The 22,837-nt window shown below is 42.4% G+C and overlaps 1 protein-coding gene across 2 annotated transcripts in view; it reads right to left on the bottom strand.

Annotated features, from left to right (window-relative positions):
• CTNNA1 (catenin alpha 1) overlaps positions 1-22,837 on the bottom strand; it is a 109,798-nt gene that overhangs the window by 62,407 nt on the left and 24,554 nt on the right. For both annotated transcript variants that reach the window (XM_069763860.1, XM_069763861.1), the window contains exons 2-5: positions 10,764-10,867; positions 6,499-6,694; positions 2,234-2,400; positions 2,011-2,130 (exon numbers count right to left, since the gene is read on the bottom strand). In XM_069763860.1, the coding sequence (XP_069619961.1) occupies positions 2,011-2,130; positions 2,234-2,400; positions 6,499-6,694; positions 10,764-10,865 (585 nt within the window). In that variant the 5' untranslated portion in view covers positions 10,866-10,867. The remainder of the gene's footprint in view (positions 1-2,010; positions 2,131-2,233; positions 2,401-6,498; positions 6,695-10,763; positions 10,868-22,837) is intronic.

Here is a 22,837-nt window from a genome sequence, read left to right as displayed (position 1 = left end):
AAAAGGTAGAAATACAGACAGACATACTGGCAGTTTGTTCTCCAGGGGGGCATGGTAAGAGTCAGATGTTCTAGATTCAATAAGAGGTACACGCTACTTTATGAATATGTGGAGAGTGATGAGAGGGGAACACCTTGCTAAAAGTCTTACTCCAATAATGTGAATTAAAAATATATTTTATAAACTTTTTATTGTATTATTAAGGGTATGTGCAAACGGTCAGTAAACGCTGCGTGTTGGACACTGCGTACTTGTGCAGCATCCAGATGTCACAGCATAGTAGATGAGATTTTAAGAAATCCAATGTCCACTATGTGTCCAGAAACACCCGTAGATCACCAGTGCAGACGGACATGCGGCGAGTCTCTCCAGACAGCAGTATGTCATTTTCTCTTGCGTTCAGGTAGCACCTTGGACACATGGACATGTTCTGCATCGTAAGCGCTGCCAATACCTGGTTGTCTGCACATACCCTTAGTCCCCTGCGACTGTTTGATCACTTGTGCCATGTACACCAAAACCACATTACTGTTGTATATAGAAAAATGATGGGCTCCTATGAACGCTAGCTAGGGCCTAACTTTCACAGGATTTTTCTGCTGTATTTTTGAATTTGTGGAGGATTTTTAGTCCTCTTTTGTGGCTTTGCTACTAGTTTAGTATTAGGACTCACAAGCGTGAGGACCCTTGACGTTGGGTTGCGAGCTTGCATATCTTGGCCAAAATATCGACCAATACCTTACAGTTACTATGTATTTTGTGCACTTTATCTTTCAGGGAGCAGCCAAGCCCATCACATTGGGTCTTGTATACAGGGGTATTCACATGGGATGCATTTAGAGAGTTCTGGCCAGCCCACCTAATCGAATAGTAGGGTGTGACTAATAGGCCGAGGACCAGACACTATGCATTTCCTTTATATGAACAGCGTCCTATACAGGCCTTTATTGTGCAATTGTATACTAAGCAGTCACCCCCTCCATGAATGGGTAGGTGGGGAGTAGCTGTCTATTTAGTATTTTGCACATGTGTTGCCAACATCTTTGCTACATGGGCTGCTGCATCCTGTAGTGCATTTGTTCAGAGATCTAGTAAGGTAAGCGGTGCTGCCTCTTTTTCTGCTGTACTTTCACAGGATTACCCTAATGACAGGCACGAGGGTCTTCAGCAGATACTCAAGCTGTCAAGGAAAACCATCGGTGGTTAGAACAGCAAACCCTGCCAGGATGCATACGGTAAATGCTGCTGTCACAGATCGACAGGAACCGAATCTTTTTTTCTTTTCTTTTTTTATATAGCGCTAACATATTCCGCAGCGCTTTACATTTTGCACACATTATCATCACTGTCCCCGTTGGGGCTCACAATCTAAATTCCCTATCAGTATGTCTTTGGAATGTGGGTGGAAACCAGAGTGCCCGGAGGAAACCTACGCAAACACGGAGAGAACATACAAACTCTTTGCAGATGTTGTCCTTAGTGGAGTTTGAACCCAGGACTCCAGCGCAGCAAGGCTGCAGTGCTATCCACTGTGCCACCGCCCCGCCACCGTGAACCCGCATCAAAGTTAAGGATGTAATTATGGTATACGTCATATGTCGGTAAGGGGCTAAAAAGAATCTATCAAATTCCAGACAAGTCTGTTTCAGTGTACACTGTTTAATCCCCATGAATAATAATTCTGGATAATCTTTTCTTAACTCTGCATTGTTTTGTTCCCATTATTCCTGGAATGTATGAATAGAATAACTAGACATCACCGATTCCATGGTCAATGGAGAAACTTGCTGCACATGGGCACACTGTCAGCACAGATTGACCAGTGTCAGGCTTAAGTAAGGTCACTAAAGGGGCACTGGATAATAAGTGATCAGTGCATTTATACGTTCTGCAGTAAGGCTTTAGCTCTGTATCGTGAAAATTACATCAGAATCAGAGAGTTGTAGATGCAACTCATTTACAAAAGACAGTACAGACCAAAGATTAGAATTATTATTACACAAGGCTTACCTGTTGCCGTTTTGCAGCCATTAAATTTAGCTTGTCTACCTCAGCTTTTAATGCTTTGTATTGTATTCCCAAGTCTTGCTCGGTGCCAGCATTTCTTAGTTTAACAATTCCTTCTTCCACCTTAAAATAATAAATGTACTCCATGACTATTGGGGAACTTGAATTGCACTAATGTCATCTCATACTGGACAGATGTTTTAACACATAAAAAAGTATAAATTACCACTTTCAGCTGAACAAGCAGTTTGTAGACATCAGCCATATCAGCCAATATCAGCAACCTTGTAACTGCAGACAGCAATGCACGTGCGGCTCGCACCATGTTCCCACGTTTCACAGAAGAGCACGGATCATCAGCAAACTCTCCAGAGCCGCTTCTCATCACCTCTCCTGTAAATAAATAGCTGTCAAATGAGATACAGAGTAGAAAACAAAAGATATGTAATCCTTTCATGACATGTGACATAAATGACACTGGTGGGGTCCCTGTATTGGGAGCAGGCTCATGAGCAGAGCATAAACCATACCAGGGAGATGCTGATTTCTTCCTGTAACAACAGCAGCAACCAGTGTCAGCTCTGATCGCTGCTGTGTAACTATTTAAAAGCCAGTGACAGCTCTGATCACTGCTGTGTAACAACGTCAGTGACAGCTCTGATCACTGCTGTGTAACTAAATGTCAGTTACAGCTCTAATTACTGCTGTGTAACAACGTCAGTGACAGCTCTGATCACTGCTGTGTAACAACGTCAGTGACCGCTCTGATCACTGCTGTGTAACAACGTCAGTGACAGCTCTGATCACTGCTGTGTAACAACGTCAGTGACAGCTCTGATCACTGCTGTGTAACAACGTCAGTGACAGCTCTGATCACTGCTGTGTAACAACGTCAGTGACAGCTCTGATCACTGCTGTGTAACAACGTCAGTGACATCTCTGATCACTGCTGTGTAACAACGTCAGTGACAGCTCTGATCACTGCTGTGTAACAACGTCAGTGACAGCTCTGATCACTGCTGTGTAACAACGTCAGTGACAGCTCTGATCACTGCTGTGTAACAACGTCAGTGACAGCTCTGATCACTGCTGTGTAACAACGTCAGTGACAGCTCTGATCACTGCTGTGTAACAACGTCAGTGACAGCTCTGATCACTGCTGTGTAACAACGTCAGTGACAGCTCTGATCACTGCTGTGTAACAACGTCAGTGACAGCTCTGATCACTGCTGTGTAACAACGTCAGTGACAGCTCTGATCACTGCTGTGTAACAACGTCAGTGACAGCTCTGATCACTGCTGTGTAACAACGTCAGTGACAGCTCTGATCACTGCTGTGTAACAACGTCAGTGACAGCTCTGGTCAATGCTGTGTAACAACGTCAGTGACAGCTCTGATCACTGCTGTGTAACAACGTCAGTGACAGCTCTGATCACTGCTGTGTAAGAACGTCAGTGACAGCTCTGATCACTGCTGTGTAACAACGTCAGTGACAGCTCTGATCACTGCTGTGTAACAACGTCAGTGACAGCTCTGATCACTGCTGTGTAACAACGTCAGTGACAGCTCTGATCACTGCTGTGTAACAACGTCAGTGACCGCTCTGATCACTGCTGTGTAACAACGTCAGTGACAGCTCTGATCACTGCTGTGTAACAACGTCAGTGACAGCTCTGATCACTGCTGTGTAACAACGTCAGTGACCGCTCTGATCACTGCTGTGTAACAACATCAGTGACAGCTCTGATCACTGCTGTGTAACAACGTCAGTGACAGCTCTGATCACTGCTGTGTAACTAAATGTCAGTTACAGCTCTAATTACTGCTGTGTAACAACGTCAGTGACAGCTCTGATCACTGCTGTGTAACAACGTCAGTGACAGCTCTGATCACTGCTGTGTAACAACGTCAGTGACAGCTCTGATCACTGCTGTGTAACAACGTCAGTGACCGCCGCTCTGATCACTGCTGTGTAACAACGTCAGTGACAGCTCTGATCACTGCTGAGTAACAACGTCAGTGACAGCTCTGATCACTGCTGTGTAACAACGTCAGTGACAGCTCTGATCACTGCTGTGTAACAACGTCAGTGACAGCTCTGATCACTGCTGAGTAACAACGTCAGTGACAGCTCTGATCACTGCTGTGTAACAACGTCAGTCACCGCTCTGATCACTGCTGTGTAACAACGTCAGTGACCGCTCTTGATCACTGCTGTGTAACAACGTCAGTGACCGCTCTGATCAATGCTGTGTAACTAAATGGCCTTGGAGAAGGCCTTATAACTTTTACCTTTAACATGTTTGTCTATAATTTTCTTTCTAATCTCCTGAGACAACTCTTTCCTTCGCTTCCTCTGGTCCATGTTGAGTGTGATACACACCATGTCACCAAGCAGCACAGTGAGTATCTGTAGCCCTATATACATTTTTTTCCTCAAAAATGATTTTATAGGCCGCAATTTTTCATTTTCCCAAGGGTAAAAGGAGAAATTGGACCCCAAAAGTTGTTGTCCAATTCGTCCCGAGTACGCCGATACCCCATATGTGAAGGTAAACCACTGTTTGGGCGCACAAAAGCTCTGAAGGGAGGGAGCACCACTTGACTTTTTGAAAGCAAAATTGGCTGTAATCATTGGTGGCACCATGTCACGTTTGGAGAGCCCCTGATGTACCTAAACAGTGGAAACCCCCAAATCTAACTCCAACCCTAACCCCAACACACCCCTAACCCTAATCCCAACACACCAAAATCTTGTTTTAGCCTCAGATTTTACATTTTAACACAAGAAGTGGGTAAAAATAGCAACAAAATTTGTCCCACAATTTCTACTTATCCAGAGTTCTACACTGAGCACTTATATCAGGGTTTTCATCGAAATCTTGGAGTGACACGATTCAGATGAAACCTCCAAGGGATTCGTTCACTATAATGAAGCAGCAGATTTACTCTGGACTCCGTCTGGCCTCTGTTCAGCAGTGTCCTTTCCAGAAGTGCACAAAACTGTGGCCGATGGCACATTTATGCAATCCTTAAAAGACGGACACCGCTGGATCACAGGTCAGACCATGTCCACAGTGCCTCCATCTGGCTCATTACAGAGAATCTTCCGCCAGAGGTTCTGTCTGAATCACATATTTCAGAGATTCACACGGATAGTTACAGGAAAAATGTGCACCGAGCCTTACTGCCATCTTTAGGAGGCAGAATGAAAAAAGCAACAGCAGGTGAAGAATTGGTTTCATTTATTTTTTGCACCGTTCCTCATGCAGTATAAGTAGTTAGGCGACTTTATTCTTTGGGTCGGTGCGATTATGGCGATACCAGATTTATATCGAGGTTTTATGTTTGGCTGAGGTCACACACTAAAATATGCTTTTATTGCAGTAACTAGTTGTTTGCATCACCATTTTTTGTTTTTTGAGAGATACTTTCTCTATATTTTGGCCCACAGAGTCATGTAAGGGATTGTTTTATTCTTTGGGTCAGTACTATTACAGCGATACCTCATTTATATAGTTTTTCAGTTTTGACGCTTTTACACTAAACTATTATAGAAAAAAAAAATATTTTTGCATCGCTTTATTCTAAGACCTACAACATTTTTATTTTTCTGCTGATGGAGCTATATGGTTGCTTGTTTTTTTGTGGGATGAGATGACTTTTTAGAGGTACAATGTTTATTTATATCAGTCTTTTTGATCGCGTTTTACTCCAATTTTTGTTTGGCAGTATGATGATAAAGCATTGTTTTTTGCCTTGTTTTTTATTTATTTTTAAGGTGTTAAGTAAAGGGGTTAATTTTTTTTTTTTACTTTGTGCCACTATGGGACTATCATTTTTTGCAGGCTTATCACTTGTATAACATGTGGATGCAGTAGCATCCCTAATCTATACAAACTGTCAGCTCTGCACTGACAGATAAAAGTTGCTGATCATGATCTAGCAACTTTACTAGCTCTAGTGACCCGTATATTGTCATGACGACATCAGGTCACCATGGCAATGATTGGGACCCCGAGTCATGCCACGGTGTCTTCAATCCAAGGGCAGAGCCTGTCATCCTTCTGCCGACTCATGGAATGCTGCGATTGCGTTTGATGGCAGCATTTAGGGGCTTAAAGGGCCGGGTGTCAGCTGTCAGAATCAGCAGACATCCGGCGGTGATCGTGACACAATAATAATGCATCCCGCGTCAATAAGGCCTAGGACACGTGGACGTATTATTACTGTAAATGTCAGAAAGGGGTTAATGATACTTACCCCACTTAAGACTTTAAAAATAAAAAATAAAAGTAGAAAAACATGGGGGGTAACAAATAATTCTTTCCATTTTTTGTTTACTTTTTAAATTTTCTATTGATATGCTAAAAATATAAAAACTAAAAAAAGTGACAAAAAATTTGGCGGCTTCCACATACCACGGGGAGGAGGAGGGCATGTTTGAAAATCAGTGATTGCAGAGTTACCTTTTATTATACAGAACATACCTTGCTTGCGAACATCCTCAACTGCATCTATTAACTCTTGCTTCAGAAACTGGCTTTCCTTGGCTATCTTGTCTCCTTTCTCCAGAAAATTTTGAGTCGCTTGCTCAACAGATGCAGCCAAAACATGAGCTTTCTTAGAGCGGCCTTTCTTCTTATTTGACGGTCCTTTATTGCTTGTATTAACTAAGGTTGTTACCTGCATATGAATTACATTTCTACAATTATGAATATAAAAAGAACTAGATCTTACTCATTTCATTGTATGTCTTTAGACATCGGTGTCGCCGCAGTCTTGTCCTATTCTGCCCTGCACAGGCATTAAATGGCTTGCATATACTAGCGCACAGGGCGCCATGGTCCCTTGACTAGGCTGTGGGAGAACATCATATAGTGCAGGGGACCATCATACTATATTAAGGAGGGTTGTGCAGAAACAGTCATACTGTGTTGGGGCACTCAAACTATATGGAGGCCTGTGGGGGGGGAGGACCATCATACTGTATTGGGGATACAGGAAGTCCATCATATTATATGGAGGGCTGTGGGTGGGGACCATCATACTGTGAGATCATCATACTCTATAGATGTCTGTGGGATGACCACCATATTGTATTGGGGCGGGAAGTGGCGGAGGGGGTGCAGTGGTGACCATCACAATGAGTGGGGTTTGTGGAGCCATCATACTGTGTTGGTGGAAGAATGTGTAGACACAGTTCTGTATATGGGCATTTTTGGCACATCATACTCTATGGTGGCTATGGAAGCGGTGTCTTAAGTGAGAGAGAACACTGAGGGGCTTCAAGAGGAGCAAAATAACGAAGTTCAACAATACATATCCCTCTTTGTCTCTTGAAAAAAATGTTGGGAGGTATGCTTTTCTGTGATTGCACCTTGTGCAACGGACCCCGTGATTTGTGTGTATGCCCCTGCTATGGGGAATTATTACAATAGAGGGACCATGGGTAATCATTATTATAGAGGAAGCACCGGAGGCATTATTATTATTAGAAAAACAGGGGGGGGGGTTATTAGTATAAGGAGGTACAGGTCATTATTATTATAGAGGATCAAAGGAAATTATTTTAAGGAGGTACAGGGGAGCATTGATACTACGAGGACAAACAGAACATTACTGTGTAGCAGCACAGAAGGGTCGCTGCTATTCTGTGGGACACAATAGGAGAGTAAGTACTACTTACAGTATTATAGTGCCCAAAGGGGCATTTTTACTGTGTAGGCCACTGGTTACACAGTGCCTTGCGAAAGTATTCGGCCCCCTGAAACTTTTCAACCTTTTCCCACATATCATGCTTCAAACATAAAGATACCAAATGTACATTTTTTGTGAAAAACAAAGTGAAACACAATTGTGAAATTGAACAAAATTTATTGGTTATTTTAAATTTTTGTGGAAATTCAAAAACTGAAAAGTGGGGCGTGCAATATCATTTGGCCTCTTTAACTTAATTTTGTTGTGCCACCTTTTGCTGCGATTACAGCTGCAAGTCGCTTGGGGTATGTCTCTATCCGTTTTGTACATCGAGAGACGGAAATTCTTGCCCATTCTTCCTTGGCAAACAGCTCAAGCTCAGGGAGGTTTGATGGAGATCGTTTGTGAATAGCAGTTTTCAGCTCTTTCCACAGAGTCTCGATTGGATTGAGGTCTGGACTTTGACTTGGCCATTCTAATACCTGGATACGTTTATTTGTGAACCATTCCATTGTAGATTTTGCTTTATGTTTGGGATCATTGTCTTGTTGAAAGAGAAATCTCTGTCCCAGTCTCAGGTCTTTTGCAGACTCCAACAGGTTTTCTTTAAGAATGGTCCTGTATTTGGCTCCATCCATCTTCCCATCAATTATAACCATCTTCCCTGTCCCTGCTGAAGAAAAGCAGGCCCAAACCATAATGCTGTCACCACCATGTTTGACCGTGGGGATGGTGTGTTTAGGGTGATCAGCTGTGTTGCCTTTACGCCAAACATATCGTTTGGCATTGATGCCAAAAAGTTCGATTTTGGTTTAATCTGACCAGAGCACCTTCTTCCACATGTTTGGTGCATCTCCCAGGTGGCTTGTTGCAAACTTTAAACGACACTTTTTATGGATATCTTTGAGACATGGCTTTCTTCTTGCCACTCTTCCATGAAGGCCAGATTTGTGCAGTGTACGACTGATGGTTGTCCTATGGACAGACTGTCCCACCTCAGCTGTAGATCTCTGCAGTTCATCCAGAGTGATCATGGGACTCTTGGCTGCATCTCTGATCAGTCTTCTCCTTGTTTGAGATGAAAGTTTAGAGGGACGGCCGTGTCTTGGTAGATTTGCAGTGGTATGATACTTCTTACATTTTAATGTGATCGTTTGCACAGTGCTGCTTGGGATGTTTAAAGTTTTGGAAATCATTTTGTATCCAAATCCGGCTTTAAACTTCTCCACAACAGTATCACGGACCTGCCTGTTGTGTTCATTGGTCTTCATGATGCTCTCTGTGCTTCAAACAGAACCCCGAGACTATCACAGAGCAGGTGCATGTATACGGAGACTTGATTACACACAGGTGGATTATATTTATCATCATTAGGCATTTAGGACACCATTGGATCATTCAGAGATCCACAAAGAACTTCTGGAGCGAGTTTGCTGCACTGAAAGTGAAGGGGCCGAATAATATTGCACGCCCCACATTTCAGTTTTTGAATTTCCACAAAAATTTAACATAACCAATAAATTTCGTCCAACTTCAGAATTGTGTTCCATTTGTTGATTATTCACTAAAAATTTACTTTTGGTATCTTTATGTTTGAAACATGATATGTGGGAAAAGGTTGAAAAGTTCCAGGGGGCCGAATACTTTTGCAAGGCACTGTAGCACTATATGGTTTGTGGAAAGGTGGGGGATGTGAAGAAAGTCCTGAAAAAGAAGTAAGCCAAAGAGGCCTTTGTGTTACATTTTGCAGGTATGAGTTATGGATGAAAGAAAAGGTCATGGAAATCTTTGCAGAATGGAAGAGAAAAGGGAAAATGAAAGACGACGATCATTAATAACTTAATAGGAGAGAATTAGTGATGAGTGAACGTGCTTGGATAAGGTGTTATCTGACCATGCTCGTGTGCTAACCGAGTGTCTGTCGAACAGCTTCGAAACATGCAGCCACTGGGATTCTAACATTTTTCAAGCATGCCACAGACACTCGGTTAGCACAAGAGCGTGCTGGGATAACACCTTATCCGAGCATGTTTGCTCATCACTAGTGAGGATCTACAAAGTACACAGACATATGGACTACAAAGCACTGGTGTAAAAATGATACTACCGTTATACGGTCACTGTACGGTGGGGTAATATCAGTCCTAGTAGAGAGGATTTGGTTAATCTTTATTGTGGTATCATCACTACTGTATATGCAGGTCATAATTGGTTATGATCTGGTATTTGTTATGTTGTAATATTATTTCAGTAAATCTAATCTTGATTTCCTGTAAGCAGGGTAATATAACAGACCCCCACCTCAAGAAGAGGATGGTGCCGCCATTGGATGAAGGGCTTTCAAATGCCAGGGCTGAATTTTAGTCCCAGTCTATCCCTGTAGGGAGAACCATCACTCCAGGGAAGCAGTGGGGGAGAATCCACCGGGAAACTGTCTTTTCAACTAATCACCCTCGTAGTTTGTTCCCCGACGGCCTTTAATGCCATGTTTAGGGGCCAGTTGTACCTCAAAAGCATACAGTTGTAATGATATGCTTAAGGGCCAGTTGTAACCCGAAATATCTCCTGCTTGTGGATTCTCACTGGATATATGTTTTTAACTTAAAGGGTATATCCGCGACTTTACAAAAAAAAGCACTAACAGGCAGCAATTAAGCTTATAATTTAGCTCATGCTCGAAAAGTCAAAGAGCCCTGGCGCATGGACACTGCAGCACATTGCTCTGCCCTGGTCAGGGAAGAGAAGTACGTCTGCACAGGACCACGATGGCAGGGAAACTGTGTGGATGACAGAGGACACGTCATCCACATGACGCAGAAGAGAGGAGGGCGGCGATCTTAAGAAGAAGGGAGACACCAAAGGCAGCGATGCCCATTTGACTGGACCACCCCATAAGTGAGCATCATAAAAGGTCTTTTTCCTGTCCCGCAGGCCAGATTGGCTGCATATATACAGCATTTTAAAATGCTTGATAATCAGGGCTGAAAGGTGGTGGCTGTATCACACATGGGACATATCTGGTGACAGTTTACCTTTTAAGATCAGTCTTACATACCTGAGTAACCAGTGGTTCAAGAAGCCTCTCAACTGCAAGGGTTCGAATTTCCAGACTTTTTGGGTCCCACTTGAAATTAATATTCCCTGCATTTAGAGTCATTTCTGTGAGAAAAGAAAAAACAGTTGGCATTGGTTGATTTCACATTTACACCACAGTCATCCTACCTAGAAGCCTTCAGCAGTTCATTATGAAAGCTGGGTCATGAAGCTAAAGGTGATGGTGCACAGAACATCTACATTGTAAAGGTCCAGTCAAGGACATTGGAGGAATAACTGTTGCTCAAGGCTGAAGATCCTCAGGTTTCTGCTCCCCACAAACCTTTAACGCAACAGTACAAATTCAATTTGCACATTCACTTTCATTTTTCACTCGAGGTCTCATTGATATAATAACTAGTTATGTGAAAATCTAATAAAGGAGGCGGAAACAAAAAGTATTATAGCAGCACAAAATATGAAAAGGGAAAGTTTAGGTGCAGAGCCCACACCTTAATTGTAGAAATCCAAAAAATGGAGGCAGCACATTTTACCCAAGATGCGCTAATAAAAGTACCGTAACTCCTTTTTTACCCCACTGAGAATGGTGTGCTGCCTCCATTTTTTGGATTTCTAATAAAGGAGATATGGACATAAAGCTCCAACTTGAGACTAAAACTTTAGCAACTACTAGTTATTTAAGGCACCAATACTGACAATGCTCCTTACATATAAAAATCAGAAAGCACTACCAAAACTATTCTTCCGTGTCATGTGCAGCACATAAGGTGTGCAAAATAGAGGTATAACTTGAAGATCATGAGCCCCAAAGGAAAAACAGTAAAAGTACCTATCACATGCTGTGGTAAATTGCAGAGAATACTCTAGCACTACAACCAAACTCCCACTTCTACCTCTACACACTGTTTAGCTATGCCAGTGTTACAAGAAAAATGAAATGGAGCCTGTGCTTGTATCCAGGTGAGAGGTAGAGGGCGGTACGGTACTTTATCTTACAGGTGATACCAGACACGTCAGTAAGGCAGCACCCACAGAGCACTCGGCTTCCTTCAGCCCCACAGACACTGAATGAAGGAGTAGAGCATGTGTACACTTCAGCCACGTCAGTCATACAGGCATTAGTGGCCATACTAGCATCAAATTCATCACCTCTCCCATGGATAGGTATTACATATCCACTGTAGGAAAGCCCCTATCAGAGATAGGAAATACAAGTAAGTCCAGATAAGGAAGCTCTTCCTGCAAATGGATTCATTACTATATAATGGACAACATCTGCAAAGAGTTTGTATGTGGGTTTCCTCCGGGCACTCCGGTTTCCTCCCACATTCCAAAGACATACTGATAGGGATTCTAGATTGTGAGCCCCATCAGGGACAGTGATGATAATGTGTGCAAACTGTAAAGCGCTGCGGAATATGTTAGCGCTATATAAAAATAAAGATTATTATTATTTATTATATAATGGTCATCGGGTTGCAAACCATCCAAGAATTCCAGTCTGTAAAAATAGGACTCTTTTTTTGCTCTGTCCATAAGACAAATTTGAAGAAACATACACAGATTTTGCTTACTAATTAGCATTGTTTTACAGTTTACAGAGGATGCAGCTGATTTGGTCATATCAGAATAATGAGCTGTATACATTAATCACTGACAAATCTTTGATTACTATGACGTATCAATGCGTCAGTAAAAACATTATCTGTCCATGATTTTTGAAAACTTGGCCAAAAAAAAAAAAAAAAGAAAAAAAAAAGAAAATAATAAAATTGGCAACTCTCACGGCCACATAAGCTGTGCCCAACACAAAGACTGCAGTAGATTGGCCTTTATGACAGCAGAGCTCTGGCAAGTAAATCCAGGGACAGATCCTGGCTGTGTAACCCTCTGCAGATATTAAGTGTGGCATCTAGTTGGTTGTGACAAGGAGGCGGCCCCCTCATTCACTTTGTTGGCCCATGCGTATATCAATCGTGGTTTAACAACGGCTGTTATGGCAACGGCCTCAGGTTCTGCCAGTTATGGAGGCTTTTTAGGCCCGGTGTCAAACTGACAGGTCTGATACATAAGTATTGCAAAGTATTAGACCACTGATCAGCTCATGAATGTTCAAATTCCACAATGAGATTAAGTAAAAAGATTTGAAAAATAAATTTAATATTCATTAACCCCTTTACCCCCAAGGGTGGTTTGCACGTTATGGACCGGGTTAATTTTTACAATTCTGACCACTGTCCCTTTATGAGGTTATAACTCTGGAACGCTTCAACGGATCCCGGTGATTCTGACATTGTTTTCTCATGACATATTGTACTTCATGATAGTGGTAAAATTTCTTTGATATTACCTGCGTTTATTTGTGAAAAAAACGGAAATTTGGCGAAAATTTTGAAAATTTCGCAATTTTCCAACTTTGAATTTTTATGCAATTAAATCACAGAGATATGTCACACAAAATACTTAATAAGTAACATTTCCCACATGTCTACTTTACATCAGCACAATTTTGGAACCAAAAATTTTTTTTTGTTAGGGAGTTATAAGGGTTAAAAGTTGACCAGCAATTTCTCATTTTTACAACACCATTTTATTTTAGGGACCACATCTCATTTGAAGTCATTTTGAGGGGTCTATATGATAGAAAATACCCAAGTGTGACACCATTCTAAAAACTGCACCCCTCAAGGTTCTCAAAACCACATTCAAGAAGTTTATTAACCCTTCAGGTGCTTCACAGGAATTTTTGGAATGTTTAAATAAAAATTAACATTTAACTTTTTTTCACAAAAAATTTACTTCAGCTCCAATTTGTTTTATTTTGCCAAGGGTAACAGGAGAAAATGGACCCCAAAAGTTGTTGTACAATTTGTCCTGAGTACGCTGATACCCCATATGTGGGGGTTAACCACAGTTTGTGCGCATGGCAGAGCTCGGAAGGGAAGGAGCGCCATTTGACTTTTCAATGCAAAGTTGACTGGAATTGAGATGGGACGCCATGTTGCGTTTGGAGAGCCACTGATGTGCCTAAACATTGAAACCCCCCACAAGTGACACCATTTTGGAAAGTAGACCCCCTAAGGAACTTATCTAGAGGTGTGGTGAGCACTTTGACCCACCAAGTGCTTCACAGAAGTTAATAATGCAGAACCGTAAAAATAAAAAATCATTTTTTTTCACAAACATTATCTTTTCGCCCCAAATTTTTTATTTTCCCAATGGTAAGAGAAGAAATTGGACCACAAAAGTTGTGGCACAATTTGTCCTGAGTACTCTGATACCCCATATGTGGGGGTAAACCATTGTTTGGGCGCATGGGAGAGCTCGGAAGGGAAGGAGCGCCGTTTGACCTTTCAATGCAAAATTGACAGGAATTGAGATGAGACGCCATGTTGCGTTTGGAGAGCCACTGATGTGCCTAAACATTGAAACCCCCCACAAGTGACACCATTTTGGAAAGTAGACCCCCTAAGGAACTTATCTAGAGGTGTGGTGAGCACTTTGACCCACCAAGTGCTTCACAGAAGTTTATAATGCAGAACCGTAAAAATAAAAAATCATTTTTTTTTCACAAAAATTATCTTTTCGCCCCCAATTTTTTATTTTCCCAATGGTAAGAGAAGAAATTGGACCACAAAAGTTGTGGCACAATTTGTCCTGAGTACTCTGATACCCCATATGTGGGGGTAAACCATTGTTTGGGCGCATGGGAGAGCTCGGAAGGGAAGGAGCGCCGTTTGACCTTTCAATGCAAAATTGACAGGAATTGAGATTGGACGCCATGTTGCGTTTGGAGAGCCACTGATGTACCTAAACATTGAAACCCCCCACAAGTGACACCATTTTGAAAAGTAGACCCCCTAAGGAACTTATCTAGATGTGTGGTGAGCACTTTGACCCAATAAGAGCTTCACAGAAGTTTATAATGCAGAGCCGTAAAAATAAAACAAAATTTTTTTCCCACAAAAATAATTTTTTAGCCCCCAGTTTTGTATTTTCCTGAGGGTAACAGGAGAAATTGGACCCCAAAAGTTGTTGTGCAATTTGTCCTGAGTGCGCTGATACCCTATATGTGGGGGAGAACCAGCGTTTGGGCGCATGGGAGGGCTCGGAAGGGAAGGAGAGCCATTTGGAATACAGACTTAGATGGAATGGTCTGCAGGCGTCACATTGTGTTTGCAGAGCCCCTAATGTACCTAAACAGTAGAAACCCCCCACAAGTGACCCCATATTGGAAACTAGACCCCCCAAGGAACTTATTTAGATGTGTTGTGAGAACTTTGAGCCCCCAAGTATTTCACTACAGTTTATAACGCAGAGCCGTGAAAATAAAATAAAAAATTTCCCCTCAAAATTATTTTTTAGCCCCCAGTTTTGTATTTTCTCGAGGGTAAAAGGAGAAATTGGACCCCAAAAGTTGTTGTCCAATTTGTCCTGAGTGCGTTGATACCCCATATGTGGGGTGAACCAGCGTTTGGGCGCATGGGAGGGCTCGGAAGGGAAGGAGCGCCATTTGGAATGCAGACTTAAATGGAATGGTCTGCAGGCGTCACATTGCGTTTGCAGAGCCCCTAATATACCTAAACAGTAGAAACCCCCACAAGTGACCCCATGTTGGAAACTAGACCCCCCCACGAACTTATCTAGATGTGTTGTGAGAACTTTGAGCCCCCAAGTGTTTCACTACAGTTTATAACGCAGAGCCGTGAAAATAAAAAATCTCTTTTTTTCCCACAAAAATTATTTTTTAGCCCCCAGTTTTGTATTTTCCCAAGGGTAACAGGAGAAATTGGACCCCAAAAGTTGTTGTCCAATTTGTCCTGAGTACGCTGATACCCCATATGTTGAGGTAAACTCCTGTTTGGGCACACGGGAGAGCTCGGAAGGGAAGGAGCACTGTTTTGCTTTTTCAGCGCAGAATTGGCTGGAATTGAGATTGGACGCCATGTCGCGTTTGGAGAGCCCCTGATGTGCCTAAACAGTGGAAACCCCCCAATTATAACTGAAACCCTAATCCAAACACACCCCTAACCCTAATCCCAACGGTAACCCTAACCACACCTCTAACCCAGACACACCCCTAATCCTAATCCCAATCGCAAATGTAATCCAAACCCTAACCCTAACTTTAGCCCCAACCCTAACTGTAGCCTTAACCCTAACCCTAGCCCTTACCCTAGCCCTAACCCTAGCCCCAACCCTAGCCCTAGCCCTAACCCTAGTCCCAACCCTAACCCTAGCCCTAACCCTAGCCCTAACCCTAGCCCTAACCCTAACCCTAGCCCTAACCCTAGCCCTAGCCCTAACCCTAGCCCTAACCCTAGCCCTAACCCTAGCCCTAATCCTAGCCCTAACCCTAGCCCTAACCCTAGCCCTAACCCTAGCCCTAACCCTAGCCCTAACCCTAGCCCTAACCCTAGCCCTAGCCCTAACCCTAACCCTAACCCTAACCCTAATGGGAAAATGGAAATAAATACATTTTTTTCATTTACTTTTATAGCGGGTTTTTTAGCGGATTTTTATGATTGGCAGCCGTCACACACTGAAAGACGCTTTTTATTGCAAAAAATATTTTTTGCGTTACCACATTTTGAGAGCTATAATTTTTCCATATTTGAGTCCACAGAGTCATGTGAGGTCTTGTTTTTTGCGGAACGAGTTGACGTTTTTATTGGTAACATTTTCGGGCACGTGACATTTTTTGATCGCTTTTTATTCCGATTTTTGTGAGGCAGAATGACCAAAAACCAGCTATTCATGAATTTCTTTTGGGGGAGGCGTTTATACCGTTCCGCGTTTGGTAAAATTGATAAAGCAGTTTTAATCTTCGGTTCAGTACGATTACAGCGACACCTCATTTATATCATTTTTTTATGTTTTGGCGCTTTTATACGATAAAAACTATTTTATAGAAAAAAATAATTATTTTTGCATCGCTTTATTCTGAGGACTATAACTTTTTTATTTTTTTGCTGATGATGCTGTATGGTGGCTCGTTTTTTGCGGGACAAGATGACGCTTTCAGCGGTACCATGGTTATTTATATCCGTCTTTTTGATCGCGTGTTATTCCACTTTATGTTTGGCGGTATGATAATAAAGCGTTGTTTTTTGCCTCGTTTTTTTTTTTTTTTTCTTACGGTGTTTACTGAAGGGGTTAACTAGTGGGCCAGTTTTATAGGTCGGGTCGTTACGGACGCGGAGATACTAAATATGTGTACTTTTATTGTTTTGTTTTTTTTATTTAGATAAAGAAATGTATTTATGGGAATAATATATATTTTTTTTTTTTCATTATTTAGGATTTTTTTTTTTTTTTTTTTTTTTTTTTTTTACACACTTGGAAATTTTTTTTTTTACTTTTTTACTTTGCCCCAGGGGGGGACAATACAGATCGGTGATCTGCCAGTTTGCACAGCACTCTGACAGATCACCGATCTGTCTGAGAGCAGTGCAGCGTTACCAAGTGCCTGCTCTGAGCAGGCACTTGGTAAGCCACCTCCCTCCCTGTAGGACCCGGATCCGCGGCCATTTTGGATCCGGGACTTACTGCAGGGAGGGAGGTAGGAGACCCCCGGAGCAATGCGATCACATCGCGTTGCTGCGGGGGTCTCAGGGAAGCCCGCAGGGAGCCCCCTCCCTGCGCGATGCTTCCCTGCACCGCCGGCACATCGCGATCATCTTTGATCGCGGTGTGCCGGGGGTTAATGTGCCGGGGGCGGTCCGTGACCGCTCCTGGCACATAGTGCCGGATGTCAGCTGCGATAAGCAGCTGACACCCGGCCGCGATCGGCGGCGCTCCCCCCGTGAGCGCGGCCGATCGCGCTGGACGTAATATTCCGTCCTTGGGAATTAAGGCCCACCCCACATGGACGGAATATTACGTCCAATGGCAGAAAGGGGTTAAAAATTAATTTACAAATTTGTAAATATTAACTAAAAAAAACAATCACAAACAGAAAAACATTCTGCCATTTAGAACACTTTTTTAAGTAAAAAATTAAACAAAAAAGGCAGAATGTACTGAGCTATAAAACAATTACTAATGTACATGAAAAAGCAATTTTTATCATACTGCTACATAGAACAGAAATATAATGAAAATAAAAAAGCTGCATGTAAAGCAAAATGATATTACAGAAAACAAACTCATCTGCAAAATACAAGCCCTGATACTTAGAATTGGTACAAATTGAAGGTCAACGTCTAAGTCAGTAATCTGACTGGATGGGAGCCTCGAAACCCACCTTGTATCCCCTGGAATCCGCAGCTCTTCTTTTGATTAGCCAGCCTGGCACGATGTCACCCCGCAATGATGATGTCACACAAGGCTGGCTAATCAAAAGAGTCATAGACGCCAGGAGCTAGGAAGCAATTCTCAGGGCTCCTGTCCAGAGGCCAAACATTAGCGATGTGGTCAATGGGCCGGGTCCTGCAAATCAATTTGCACCAAAAATAATGGTAACTAATGTGACAGATTTTTTAGATTGGTTTGATCCAGATGTGGTAATATCAAATGTGTGTACTTTTTTTTTGCTTTTCTTTTGTTTTTGCAGAAAAACAGCATTTTTACTTGCAAAACATTTTTTCTATTTTTCTTACCTTCACTTATTTTTGTACTCAGTTACAGTATGGAACATCAACTTTCCCTGCTGGTCTAATACTCTGCCCCTCGGGTACTTATTTAGTCTCCCATAGGTGTCAGTCACCTTCAATAATGTGCAACACATCGACCTTTAGCTCTCATAAAGGATAAAAATCTCTGATTTCTGGTATAATCCATCTCGGAGTGATATAGCATCCATGTAGTGTTTGTCTAGTGTTTTTTAGGGTACCAATCTCCACGACCAGGTAGGGTCTTTATTTAGGGCCATACAAAGATATAGTGGTGGTGATCCTGCCATGCTTTTATATTTTGTTTGGGAAGGTGCCGTGATTTTACGTTTTGTATTAATAACTAATAAAAATAAATATAAATGGTGGCGCAGAATGTGAAAAAGCTATCAATCCTTGCTGCGATACCAAACCAACCTCCACACTTGATTGGTAAATGAATGAATAACCCAATAAAATTATGCACCTAGGTACAAACTGGTACACGCTTGATAATAGCCAGTGAAATATTTACGATAGGGAAAGGAGTGGAATGACCAATATGGATAATAAAATATAGCGTAGTTTAATATATCCACCAAAAACTACCCTTGTTAACACCAGTGGGTGTACCCTGAAGAAGGAGACAGCAGTCTCAGAAACGCGTCGATTGATTGACCCTCACTGCGTTCCGTACTCACTCCCGGGCTCCGGTAACGGTCACGTGACCAGATACGTCACGCAGGTCCTGCGCTTCACCAGGACTTACCGCTCTCACACCACGCGGCGTCTGGCATCACAGGACCCCGTTTCAACCCGGAGGTTAGTTTGAGGTGGCTGCTACCGGCCGGGGCAGCCACCAGTTTGGACTTTGTATTAGCACTCTGTACCTGGAGTTCCTTGGAAACACAGCGGCAGTACTGCAGCTTCTCTATTCATCGCGGACTTGTCACTGGAGGTAGGAATATTCATGCTCATTACTCTTCCTACCGACCACTGGTGTTAAGGGTAGTTTTTGGTGGATATATTGAGAAACTACGCTATATTTTATTATCCATATTGGTCATTCCACTCCTTTCCCTATCGTAAATATTTCACTGGCTATTATCAAGCGCGTACCAATTTGTACCTAGGTGCATAATTTTATTGTATTAATAACTAGCTGTACTACCCGGCTTCACCCGGGTTAATAACTGCTGTTCGCAAAATAGAATGTGTTAACAAAAATGTATTCTGCACACAAAAACCACAAAACAAATAGATAGAAATCTAATTACTAAAAGGCAAAAACTAAGCTAATAGAAGCATTTCACAACATATTTCAACACCAGAGATATTCCACACAGATTTAACTAAATTGGCCAAGTAATGTGAAGTAATCTTCTACTACTTATTCGAGAGCCTTTTGATAAACAACATTCTTAGTTTTTCCTTCAGGTGCAAAGACGAACAGATTTTTGGCTGCTCCAACTCTTGAACAGGCCACATAAAGTTGACCATCAGAAAAGCATGGAGATTGTAAATCGATTCCCACTACTTTCAAGGACTGTCCCTGAGCCTTGTTGATGGACATAAAAAATGCCAGTCGAACAGGAAACTGGAGGCGTTTAAAATCAAAAGGCAAATCAGATGGAATGAGAGGAATTGTTGTAATGAAAACATCTTCTCCTGGGGCACATCTTGTCAAAATGGTTGCCTCAATTACATGTGGAAACAGGTTCTTAATCAAGAGTCTTGTTCCATTACACAGCTTTGTGGTGGATCCAAATTTCTCAATAGCAGAATAAGTGATCCAGGTTTTAGAAAGAGGTTGTGGGGAGGAAGTCCTTGTGGCTCCAAGGAATTGAGGAACTCAGTTGGATAAAATAATGCTTGAGCCGGGTCTATTTCTGTATCCACTGACTTGTAGGTTGTGCACACAACTGGAAGGAGATTTAGAATTTGAAGATTGATCTTGTTGACGCTGTTATTTTTGGGAGCTAGAATAGCCCTTTCACACAGCCAGAATTTTTGAAGTGGAGTTGAATGTTTGGAAAAACCTTTGCTTTCAACTCCTCAATGGAAGTCACAAAGCAACAAAAGTTGCTTGGGAAGGTGATCTGTCCAGTGGTTGAGTTTACTGGTGCCTTGCCATCTCTAACAGTCAACAGCTGGCTCGAAAACAGTCCAGCAGAAACATCGCCTGTCATGTAGACCCTCACGTTTGTGTTCAGTGACATTTTCTTTACTAGTCACCTGCTAAAACAACAACTACTCCTCCCATTATATATTTGTTGCTATGCAGGTCTTGAAGCAGTCTGTCCACTGCTTCCAGAGCCCTTTTATGTGACATGGTGTATTCATCCCAAATGATGGCACTGCATTTTTGAAGCAATTTGGCCAGTCCTGATCCCTTGGCAATATTACATAGGGGGCTGTCACTATTAGACAGGTTAAATGGTAGTTTGAATGTCGAATGTGCTGTCCTGACACCTTTTAAAAGCGTAGCTGCAATTCCAGAAGATGAGTTGCTGAGGATTTTCCACTCTAATCTGCATAAGGATGTCCTCACTGAGATCAGTTTTGTACATTGTCCAAATCTCTAGAGAATTTGAAATGCTACAGGTTGTTAGAATAATAGCAAAGAGGTGTCTTAGTCGCTTTGGGGTTTGTGTGGCTGCTGCTTCACTGAGGGTCATGTCCCAGTGTCCATCATTTTCCAGAAGTCCTTTTCTTTGGCAAGCTTCCCTGAATGTTTCACACACATGGCCTCCGACGGTCTTCAGGTCAGAAAATGATGTAGGGCCTTTGACAACATGAAGTAACATGCACAGGTAGAAGCACTCTGCATTTGATGGATGAATAGTGTAGACGCGACCAAGAGTATCAGTTGCTTTCACCCCTGGATAGCCTTCAATATCAAGCCCCCGTTTCCTCCGTTCTAGTGTTTTTCTGGAGGCATTCCAAGTGTAGTACTTTGGTAAATCACAGTAGAGAATTATTTTTGCAAAAGGGTCTTGTTGACAGCTCAAAAAATGCCAAGAGGGTGGTTCTAGGTGGTGATGTTAGGAGCTGCTGCTGCAAGTTTGCTGGGTTAAAGTAAATTCTCTGTCCATTTTCCAAGTGCACACTCAGATGCACAACTGGTGGGTAGTGCTCATGAATGGAGAATCCTAGTATTCTCCAAACAGCGTCATTGCTGCTTATGTACCTGCCCATCTGGAATGCCTCCACTTCATCAATAATAGACCAATTTTTCTGGAGTTCAAAAACTGCTCGATTACTTCCTTTGTGGACATATTTGCAGATATACTTGATTGATTTCATAGAGTGGCAAGATTCGACATTTATGTGGGCCTGGAAGATTTTTGAGGACAAAGGGTTGTAAGGCACTACTCACCTGTTGTCAATTTCTATCTCTTGGAGTGATGATCCAACACGCATTTTGAGCTTTGCTGTCAAACCACCATCCCCTGGCTTTCTTCGGTAGACTGGATATCCATCTTGTCCTGTTTGGGTTTCTTGGATCAGGGATCGTGGGCAATGCTTTGAACACCTGCCATCAATCATACTGAGAGAATTTTTGTTGAGACTCCCACACGGACCACGGATCATGTTTTTTGTGATGGTGTAAAACAGCAATGGGTCAATCTGAAGGTCTGGCAATTCGGCACTGATGATATTATCAATTTCATAGGCAATTTCGGTAGGCTGTATTTTTTGCTTCAGCCAGATCAAGATGTGGGCGTTAGGAAGGCCTCTTTTTTGCCATTCAACTGAATACATCCAGCACTGCGTCTCACCATAAATATGTGATTTTGTGATGAGATTAGTCATTTTTGAAAGTTTATGTTTGAAAACCCGAGCAATAAGGTCATAGCGATTCACTGTTTTTTGGCCCAGCAACAGGTGCCCTCCAATTTCCTCCCAGGCAGGATTGCAAGTAAAGGTGATGAAAAGATCTGGACGGCAATACTTACTCACATAAATCATTGCATCCTGTGTGTATTCATGAATGTGTCGTGGGCTTCCAGTGACAGTTGATGGAAGAATAAGGCTAGGTTCACATTGCGTTAGTGCAGTCCGTTTAGCGTATACGCTAACGGACTGAGTTAACGCAATTGCTGAAAAAGGATCGCGTTATATGATCGCACTAGCGCAGATGCTCTATCTGCGCTAGCGGGAACTGACCCAAAAACGCTGCAAGCAGCGTTCGAGGGTCCGTCACAAAATAACGACACATCACTAACGCATGCCAATAATGGCATGCGTTAGCGATGCGCTACATAATTGCGGTCAATGGGTGCACTATCGGATCCATTACATAGCGTTAGTGCCGCTATGAAACGGATTCCGTCAGCGGACACCCACTAACGTAATGTGAACCTAGCCTAACCATTTTCCCCAACTCTTCTGGATCAGCATCATTTGCAACAGCATCTCTAAGGTGAATATATTCCTCTGCCCTTGGCTTCTTTTGATTTAGTCGGAAATATAAAAGGCG

The sequence above is a fragment of the Ranitomeya imitator genome, chromosome 4 (genome assembly GCF_032444005.1).
Source record: "Ranitomeya imitator isolate aRanImi1 chromosome 4, aRanImi1.pri, whole genome shotgun sequence".
Lineage (NCBI taxonomy): Eukaryota > Metazoa > Chordata > Amphibia > Anura > Dendrobatidae > Ranitomeya > Ranitomeya imitator.
The sequence above is the reverse complement of the archived record's forward strand: the minus strand, read 5'-3'. Positions and strand labels throughout refer to the sequence as shown.